Source organism: Anopheles funestus, chromosome 2RL, assembly GCF_943734845.2.
Source record: "Anopheles funestus chromosome 2RL, idAnoFuneDA-416_04, whole genome shotgun sequence".
NCBI lineage: Eukaryota > Metazoa > Arthropoda > Insecta > Diptera > Culicidae > Anopheles > Anopheles funestus.
The window spans coordinates 93,969,261-93,979,754 of record NC_064598.1 but is presented as its reverse complement, the minus strand read 5'-3'; the positions used below and the strand labels follow the sequence as shown (position 1 = coordinate 93,979,754).

The following is a 10,494-nucleotide window of genomic DNA, read 5'->3' as shown; positions in this document are numbered from 1 at the left end:
CTGGGCGGGGTTGCATGTAACTTGAACGTTTGGCTAACAACAACAAACGGCAAACGAAAAAAAAAGCGGTGATAAATAAATCGTAACCTCCGCCGAGTGTGTCTGGTGCGTTAGAACAAAGAACTGCTGCGGTGGTGTGTTTCTGTTCCGACCTAGATTGATAGAGACCGGTAGAAAATAAACAAAAAATGAAGCAAGATGGTAAAAATAACAGCACTAACATAGACGCGCGAGGGGACAATCATTCTTTTCCGACCGCGGAGTCTGGCTATCGTGGCGAGGGACAGGATGGGATCGAACCAATTACTGACCTGCGCAGCATTGAAAGCTTTGTTTGGTTGCTGTCTGAAAGGCTTCAAAAGGTTAATGTAACTATAAATTACGCTACCACATGCAGAAGCGTTATTTAATCAAACATTTAATGTTATTAAAATCAATTTGTATAACAATTATTCCGAAATACAACTTCCTCCATCAACAGTCAACCGTTGCCGAATGAAAGTACGCTGCCCGGTATATTTTTGCTGCCGTGGAATTTCTTTCTTATCACCTTGAAATAGTTAGTGGAACCGTATGGCAACCGTATCGTTTGATCTCCATTAGGGGGTGTACCTTGTAATAAAATAGCTGCGATGAGTATCTTACGAGGAAAAATGAGAAGAAAAAAAACCCAAAATATTGGGGAACGAAAAATGTCCGGAACGTGTGTCCGTAACTGTTCGATAAGAAAGCACTGTCTTTTTGGAGTTGGCCGAACCATGGTGAAATCGCGTAATTTCGTTTGAAGTTTAATTTCGTTCCCATATCGGTACGACGCAGTAAGTTGCGGTGTGAAAGGTAAAGTGGGCGAAAAATGGCGATCGACAGTAAAGTTTAAGGATGTGCTTCGGTGGAAGTGTTAAACTGAGACTGTGAGACTGTTGAAGAAAGTGTTGAAGCTTTTCATTAACATTGCATAAATGGAGCTGCAGAATCAAATATATCTGATGGTTGCCGTGTTTGGTGGTATGATCGCGTTGCTGCTAGTTCTAACAGTTATGCTCGCTGTGTATGTGAAGAAAACTCGAACACTGCTGGAAGACTACAGGATGGGGTATATTGTCGCGTTTGGGGCGTATAGTTCGTTTGGTTAAAAAAAACACATCATTTTCATTTAGCCACACTGGAGACATATCGCATCCGAATGGCACGAATGACGGTGATAGACGTGGAGATCGAAGACGGATGGATCACGCCCAACATGGCTACCCGATGGATGCGTTTAGCCATGGAATGGTACACAAAAGTGACCACACGAAAGCGTAATGAACATGGCAATCAATTACCGAGCTGTTAAGAAAGAAACTCTACTGAACGTAACTCTAATTCCAGTCGCAACGATTACATGCACAACGGGAGAAACATTAACGGTAACCGGCATCACGCTGCAGGACCCTATCGGAACGATGTGGAAGCAATGGGGTATATGGGTGGTGGCAAACGGGGTGGTGAAAAACCGATGAAACCTAACCCACCGCACAAGCCACCCCGCAGTCAGGCCAGTGTAGAGGACTCGGCGCTCGAGCTAGAGGTGGCCAACATCTTCGATATGGACGAGCTGGATGAGGAGGACCTGTCGGACTTTAACAGTGGCGGTCACGGTGATGCGAAGGACCCTGCGCGGTACATGGGCAACGGTGCGGATGGACCGGCGGGTCGTTCGAAGCGACCGGCAACCGGACATCAGTACGATCGGGAAATGGGCCGGAACGGTGCCAACGAAGGTCGCAGCAATCGGTTCCAAAACCCACACGCGGCCATGAAGTCGAAGGGTGGTGGCAATGTCAGAGGGTTTGCCGGTGATGATGGGGCGGGCGGAAAGCAGAACCAGGGATACTTCGATGATAGGGGCAGCATGTACTGATAAGCGATAGTGACATGACTGTTGAAATGATAGGGATTGTGTTTTTTTTATAAGTAATACAGGCTCTTTTTTGTGTATAAAGTTACATCCTTGCCCCATTCCGTATCAGTGGGAGTATAAGTTAAGAAGAAGAAAAAACTAATTAGAAATAGTTACTACATGCAGCTGTCAGTTAGCTGTCAAACTGACAGCGCGTAACAAACAAATTAGTATCTAAGTAACTCAACATGAAACTGATGAAACTGATTGCGGGCATTGCTGTTGTTTAGTATGTGCGCTTTTTATTTACATCAATATCGTGTTAATTGAATCAAGGAAAGAAATTTAGTTTCAATTCCGTTGCATTCAATCAAAGTAATTCGACCGCAATGGTGGACCGCTGGCTGGGAACGGGAACATTATAATGTAACACCGCAATTGGGAGAAACTTCTGTTACCTACTCATGTGCTTGCTTCATGAAACAAAAACGAAAAACAAAAAAAAAGCCGGACACTAAAGCATGCTCACTCATACGATTACGGCAGCCACGATGAAAGCGAACCCTCCGTGACCGGGGCACGATTGAATAAATGTGTTTTGACGGAGGCGGACATAAAAAAAGGGCGAAGCGTGGAGGAGAAGAAGGACACAACACAAGGGACCGATGACCGGTATGGGTCGTAACAGACGGTGACCTAATTTTGCGTCTGCTCCCGGTGGCCTTTTTGGCGTGATGCGTGGAATAAAAAACACAATCCAGAAGGGATCTCGCGATCGCCTGAAATGGAGATCGTTGTTTTTGTCGGGAATTCATTCGCAAAAAAACAAATAAAACGGAAACGATTCACGGGCCACATTTGCGTGAAATATTTCATCATGCTATAAAATATTTATAGTAAATCGAATGCACTTTGGGAAAACTCCTCTCACAATGGACGTAGACAAAGTTCGTCTAAATTAGGGTCGCTCCTTTTTTCCGGTTACGATCGCTTTCGTTTATCGCTAGACTGTGCTGAAAGTTACCATTTTTTTATCGGTCATTGTTATAATCCTCCTGGGGGGTGGACTCGTTATTATCACACTTATACGCAGAAATTTGGAATTTCCGTCAGTGCATTCATTTACCAGTGTCACGGTCTGTTTTCGCTTCACCTGCTATCTCGCTTCAGGAGTGGAAGTTCATCGAACTCATCACCTGTCACATCGTCATCGGTACCGAAATTGCATCGCCTATCTCGGTGCAATAATACAAATGAAACAGAGCATACACATACGCGTGCACAAGTTATTTACTGTTCCTATTACACCATTAAAAGGGGATGTTTTTTTCTTATTTTTTGAGGATTTACTACCCTCTTCAACCCTCTTCCCAGTCTCAGACGTTCAGAAGGTTTACAGGGGTTTTAAAGAAGTAATCGTAAAGCTGTAACAATTTATTGATACTTTTCCAGTTGAATTGGAATGTGTTGATTAGAATTTTTCTACCTTTCTTGAGCTTCTATAACTTAACCTTTAACCCTTGAACCTAAAAAAACGCCGTGAAATGCTTGAATTGAAAAACCCTGTAAATGTGCAGCATCAAATTTTGCTATCTTTTTCCGGCCTTTCCCCCCCACATTTAAGGCAGGTTTGTTGCGATCAACAAAATAAAGAAAACCGAGTATATCTGTACTGAGTGAGCAGTAGAGTAGACCAAAACAAAACGAAAAAAAAATGCAAAATTTGCTTCCCGTCATGGAAAATTCCATACGTTTTTTTTCCGTTGCTGCGTTGTTTACTTTTGAGACCTACTTTTACCGTGCAGCAGCAGTTGCAACTGGTTGCATAAAAAAAAATGTATACCCCACACTGTTCCTGCCTTGGGTTTGGATGTGAACATTTTTGGGGTGCAGTATCTTTTTTTTTATTTTGTTCATTTCTCACATACGTACACGAATACTCATGCAGGAAAATTTGATGTTTACTTGATCACTTATCTCATCACGTCAGTTGCCAGGCGAATGCACCCCGTTGCACTTTATAACAGAGGGTTGAAAAGGGGGCGAGGGAGATGTAGTAGAGAAATGAATTTTGAATGGTGGAGGAAGGGTTTCCTTTTTTCTTTATTATTACCCATTCCTTCAAAACAGAACAAACCGATGGTGTTTTGTTTTTGTATTATTTTTTGCAAGCTTTCAATCGTTTAAAACGGGGTCACCACCATTCCGGGAGCGTTTTCGGTTCGATGGGCGAAAAGGAAGATGGTGGAACCATTGTTATTGCAATGAAGAAGGTTTCTGCACGTAGATGGCCATTCTTAAACTGCTGCTTTTTTTTTACATCATCATTGTGAATTCCTTTAACGCGTTTGCGTCCATATCGATTACCACAGGTCGGTTTCACTTGTTGTGAATCTTATTTTCGTGTGAGCCCTTGAGTGACGGTTCTCTCTTTGTTGCTGCTGGTTTATTATCGAACGTTGAGTGATTTTGCATCCCGAATGCATCAATATTGACTAACTTTTTCCAGCATTTGTTGGGTTATCGGTACACATGTAGAAGATTATCTCAGTGCCGGAAGCCTTGATAAAATGTGTCACGACTTGGAACGCACATATTTGTGCGCTGTGGCAATAAAATGAGGTCAGTTTGGTGCAGTACGTTTTGCGGTTTTTTTTCTCTCCTGCTTTGTTGCAGTTAATGTCTGAGTGTAATGTCGTGATGTAGCATTTCCTACTCTTCAAGGATTCATTATCAGATATGTGTGTTAAATAGGGAAATGGAAGAAGCATGTCACATATGGAAAAAGAAACGAGGAAAGTGTTACACATTGTAAATTCTATTTACAATATAATAGGAATAATATTCAACACAATTTCTAACGAAATATGATCAACTGAATCAAAAAAACCAACGTCTGAAGGCATTACTTTCATGCGAACGAAACAACGTTTGTCTTACGGTAGCGAAACTCTCGTAACAAACAGATGAAAGTAATTTCCTCGATTGGCATTTCCGTGCCTCACCCAGCCCCAGACCCACAGTCCGGACGGTGGCAAGCGGCGCTAGGAGATAGCACGGACCGGCATTGAATTATTCAAACCGGCACACACTTGACCCAATTCCGAGTGAGGATTCTCAGGGGAGGGAAAACATTTAGCAACGAATGGAACGAGTTCAGACGCAAAGAGAACGCACAATATGGTAGGATTAGCGAAGTCATAAAGCTTACAGTTCGTGACAAAAAGTATTCTCGCTCTAAATATTTAGAAAGACAGAGAGAGAAAGAGAGGAGAGATGAGAACTACAAAAGAAAACACAGAAAAAGTTTGTTCGTTGTTGTTAGTAAACTTTCTTCGGGTATTTGAAGTTTGTTTGATGAGCTCAGCAGCTCTCTCTCTCTCTACACTCTCTTTTCTACTCGGCTCATGTTGCTATGTAAGTTGTGTGTGAAGATGGGATTCGAACCACCACGATCAAGTGTGTTAGACAAACCTTCAACGCTGAGGACCATCGAGCTGCTGAGAATACCAACAGTCAAACATTCAATATAAATGATGCAATAACAACTGAATGGAATTATTGTTAGCACAAAATTATACTGATTAACCATTTAAGGCATTTTAAATTAAAAACTTAATAATTAAAAAATATATTACAGAGCTTTAACTTTTCGCACCCTTTCACCGGCTATTAATTTCAGTTAGTTTAAAAAACACATCCATCTGACCGCAATTCCCAGCTTCAAACCCACGCGACTTTCCACTTCCAACGATTCCGCTTCCGCCGGCTCGAAATGAAGTTGAATGGCTCGTTCGTTGCGGTTGGCCCTGACAGTGGCCAATGTCTAGGCATTGATATTGAAGTTGAAGCCACCATGGTTGGTGGCCGTGTGTATGAAGTGAAAGCGCTTATGCTTTGGCGCCCGGCAGCGTTATGTCAGAGCGTGGGGGCGCCTCCGAACAGCATGCAAAAGGCGTACCTTACTATTGCCATCGATGTTATGCTTTGTTTCGGGTCGAAACGCTTGTAAAATTATACCGCACAAAAGTCAAAGTCATGGCCAAGTAGAAAAAGATAGAAAAAGGCGTTTTTTCTGATTATTCATTATGCTGTCAAAAGCATTTTCACAAGCTACAAAACAATTGTTTCTTACTGTTTTCTCGTACGATCTAGAACAAATTATAACCTAGTTTTACTTATTCAACATCATAATTAATCACTATAAATAAACTCACCCTAGTGCGTACGTTGCTTAGCAACAAGGCAAAAGAAAAACAAATAAACATATTTTTCCTATACGTTACAATTATGCTTACCTGAATGCGTTCTGATCATTACGCACGCCGGATGGCTAAGGTTATTACAGGCCCGAAATTATACGTTTCACCGATACGAACAATCAATTATATCATTACGCGCCAGGAACCGTTGCGAATTGCGCAACTTGTGCAAGTGTTGATTCAATTTTTCTACACATTAATTACCCGATGCGGTAGATAATTTTATGCTTTCCTTCACTTTAGCTTCACCATATTTGTCTTGTTTAAGCTCGGGTTTGTTTCTTTTCATTTCGCAGCTCGTTACAATCCGTTTGCCGTTTTGTTCTACTTTTTTCGTGTGCCAATTGGGGATGGTTTTCTGTGCCGTTCTTTTTTCTCCGCTTCCCGAGTGACCTTCTCTGCTCGTAAACGATTAAACGTTTTCTATTCTATTGCCGTGTTTGTTCTGCTACTTTTAACTGCTTTTTTTCGTTGCTGTTGTTGTTGTGCTCCATTCTCTGTTTGTTGTGTTTTTTGCTAGATTCGTTTTGGATAATTTTTCGTACAGTTTGATCTACTCAATGACGATGCCCAAAGCTGGAACGTGCTGTGGTGTATGTAGCTGGGCACAAAGAAAGGAGAAAGCTTCCTCGGGGTTTTTTTTCCGCCACCTGGAACGAACCTGGTGGAAAGCAGATGAGAAAGCAAAACAAAACAAAAAAAGAACAAACTCCCATCATTGGTCACGGGAAGAGGTATTCCCGGGACGATTGTGTATGCATCCGGAGCTGGTGCGGTTTGCGGGTTGCTGGTTCGTGTGGGTTGCCCATTGGCCCACATTTGCTTGTGCCGGTTTGTCCCACATTTTCGACGCTAACGTTCATGGTAACCCACGCGGATCTTTCTTCTCGCTTGGCGGGAAACCTTTCGGTGTCCGTGGTGCACATCACGGGTGTTTGTAGCATCGAGTGTTCTGTTGGATTGTTTAAAGCATTTGATCGTTACTCATCACACTTGGAGGTATTGTAGGCTAGAAGATTAAGTACAAGATCGTCTATTTTTCTATTTAAAATTTTGCTGTAAAGATATACGACTTACAGTCTTTAATCATGATAGGAAAACTTATGGGAAAATGTCAGGAAAATGTTCGTCAAGATGGGTACATTTTGATGCAATTAGAAAAAAAATATTATAAAAAAAGTAAAATCTCCATATTGATACTTGAGTCACCTACGCTATAAAAAAGGGTTCTAAAATTGTCAATACTGTAAATAAAAAATCATCACACTTTCTCACCTACAAGAAGCCGTTGATGAGGTCGTTTTGGACACACCAGAACGCAGGGGTGATTATGGGAAACTTAGTCACCCTCGTCTGTTTGTTCACACAAAAAGTTTGTCTGTGGGACAAATTTGAACACAAAAACGCAAACAAACAGAAGAAGCAAAACAAAAAAAAAAACACCATTAAAACATTCTCCACTGACCTACTTTTCTGTTCAAATGTCATTTCCCCTGGGCAAACTTGATCGGTATACTGTGGCCCCGTGCTGTATGTATTTGCCGCTTTGTGATGTATTCCATTTTTGTCCATTACCGCGCCAGAAGATGGATGTGGATGGTGTACTTTATGTTATCCGTTCTGCATATGAATCGTATTCGTTGCCTTTTTGTTTGGTATTTGTTGGCTGATTTTTTTTGCTTTCTTTTCCGGGAGGACCAGGTTTTTTGTTCATCCATTTGAGTATGGACCATACGTTTCCGTGACCGTGGCCATGACAGGTGCACACTGTCCGATGTTGAAGATGTAGTTGATGAACATTTAAGGAGGTTTTTTTTTGCTGGGTATCTTTCTGACATTACAAGATGAAAAAGGAAAACAACCCCACAAAGTTCATCCCCTAAATACAGCAACGCTCGATCTCTTTTGATCGTGCTCGAAGCTGCAAGTCTTCGAAGAAGATTGATTGAATCGGAAACCGTCAACCGGTTTTTCGGGGTCAATTCTTTACACCGGTGTGTGTATGTTTACGTGTATGAAATGGTAAATAAACTTAAAAAAGAGAAACGGGTTCGTGACGGGCGTGATAGATTGATGAGCTGTGTAATGTTTGACTTTTGAAGGCTTCCCCTTGCCACCCAAAAAAACGAAAAGAGGCTGCGATTCTGGCTGAGAAGAATCGACCAAACCATACACTTCATCCTTTCTCTTACGGATGTGATCATCCGGATTGTGGTTGATTGTGATGGTATATTGCCACTCGGCATTATTTAACACACGATCATACGGATTGGAACGACGCCTTTGAATCTCCCTGGGTGGGGAGAAGAATTGAATAAATTGTACGCCATAACGGTATTGTTACGGCCTTTTAAATAAGAAGAAACATTATGCAATCCCGTAAGAATGTGGCTTACTTTATCAACGTGAGTCTGTGAGAAAAAATATCAGAGTTGTGTCATACAGATATACTTGGATTAAAATAAAGTAAATATATGTCTTCTAATTTAATCAAATATAGTTTTTAATAAATTTTGGTAATGATTTACTTTACCTAAATTTTGTAATAGATGGTTAGCGAGGAAAGAAATTGATTCTGTAATTTTAAAATTAAAACGAAATTGTTAAGATCTTCGCGGTCCGCCATAATAGTGTGTTTCGGAGATTGTAAATTTATTTAAATCTTTAATAACTCATGCTTTGTTATGGCAATTATATATTGCTCTATATCTTGTTTCTTGGTAGACACTTTTTAAGGAACGACAGACAAATAGATGCTCTGATTCTGGGAAGTAGAACGAGTGACAACATTTTGGAAAGAATGTAACTCTTTGAACTGTATTTTCGTAATGTTGGTTTTTACCAGTTATTCCAAAAACCTCAAACTTTGAGAGAAAGTAGTTAACAAAAAGTTCGATTTTTAAAAACATGTTGATTATACAATTGCTTAATTTACATTTAAAAAAGAGGATAAAAGGAAAGTAAAATAGATTGAAAAGATTGCATTGCAAGTTGCATCCAAAATAATAAAAAAAGTGCCCACGGTAACCCACCCGAAGTTTGATGGCAGCAGAACGATAAGAACTCATCGCACTGCAATGGCGTTTCGGACCTGGCATATGTAGGTCAATCGTAACGGTCAGACACGAAAGCCAGACGTTTCTCTATTTTCTCCCCAACTTTGCGTTCTGCCAGCGCTGTGTGCATCCGGCGTGTTGTGCATTCTACCGTAAATGGTCTGTATGGTCATCTAAATGGCATTGCTCATGGGCAGTTTTGATGGGTCCCCTTGCCTACGGTGGTAAGAACGTGGAAAAGTATTTGCGCATCTTCACCGGCCCTCAGCCGACGACGGGATGAGGTGAGAAGTGACCGAATTGTAAGCACGATGATGTCACACACAACAACAGTACCCGAACATGTGTGGGTTGCGTTGGTTCTTAAACTGCCGGAATGTAGCAGAATGTATAATAATTCTAATTTGTATGTTTATAGCAAGCTTAACCCAAATTTAGTAAAGCAGAACAATTGCATTCGATTGCAGTTCGTCTCCTACACCCGAAGGAATGGGGGGAAACGCTGTTGCGTCATGCACTTTAAATTACGCTGCACATATCAATCTCACGCTTTCTTTCCATATCTTCTCTTTCTCTCTCTCTCTCTTACTTGTTATCGATCCATTTTCCACTTCCCGAAATGTGCCTCACCACAAAAGCGAAACAAAATGCAACTGGATGCTTCCTTTGTTGCATCAGTGTGAAGGTGCAAATGGATGGAAATGGAGGAAGATTCTGACCTAAATTCACGACTCGTTGCATCGTTTTTTTTTGGTTCTCTCATGTCTTATTACTTATAATGCACTTATTACATTACGTTTGTGTTTTACTTTCATTCTTTGTTCGGCTGGGAGTAGATACAGTTTTTTTCGCGAACTGTTTCTGTTTGTGTGTGTGTGTCAGTATGAACCCTTGTGTATATTTATTTTTTTGCCTTTGTGCAATTTACTACTACCCTTACCTTTCCGTTCTGGGTCAGACAGAGCTCACACGCCATCTGATGGACAGCAGACCGACGCAGATGCAACGATTGGTGGATTGCATTCGACTAGGGCGAATGTGTTTCCGTTGCCTTTTTATGTTGTTGCTATTTGCAATTTTAACGTTCTTTGTTTGGGTGCTGTTTTTTGTATTTTAGGCCGGATGGTGTAATGAAGTAAAAAGTTTTATTAATCATGGTGTGACCAAACAGAAGACAAGGATGAAATAAAATTAGGGGAATAAAGTAGAGTACTACATTTAATTATAAACCATTTAAATATAGCTCAAAGTACAGAAAGAAGAGTATTGTACGATTGTAACAAAGTTCTACGAA

General features: G+C 41.0%; 1 protein-coding gene across 1 annotated transcript; it reads left to right on the top strand.

The window, feature by feature from the left end:
• The first annotated feature begins 991 nt into the window (after positions 1-991).
• On the top strand, positions 992-6,395 carry LOC125763305 (uncharacterized). The gene is made up of 2 exons (XM_049426253.1): positions 992-1,301; positions 1,372-6,395. The coding sequence occupies exons 1-2, from the start codon at positions 1,225-1,227 to the stop codon at positions 1,901-1,903; spliced, it is 609 nt and encodes a 202-aa protein (XP_049282210.1). The 5' UTR covers positions 992-1,224; the 3' UTR covers positions 1,904-6,395.
• Positions 6,396-10,494: the final 4,099 nt, after the last annotated feature.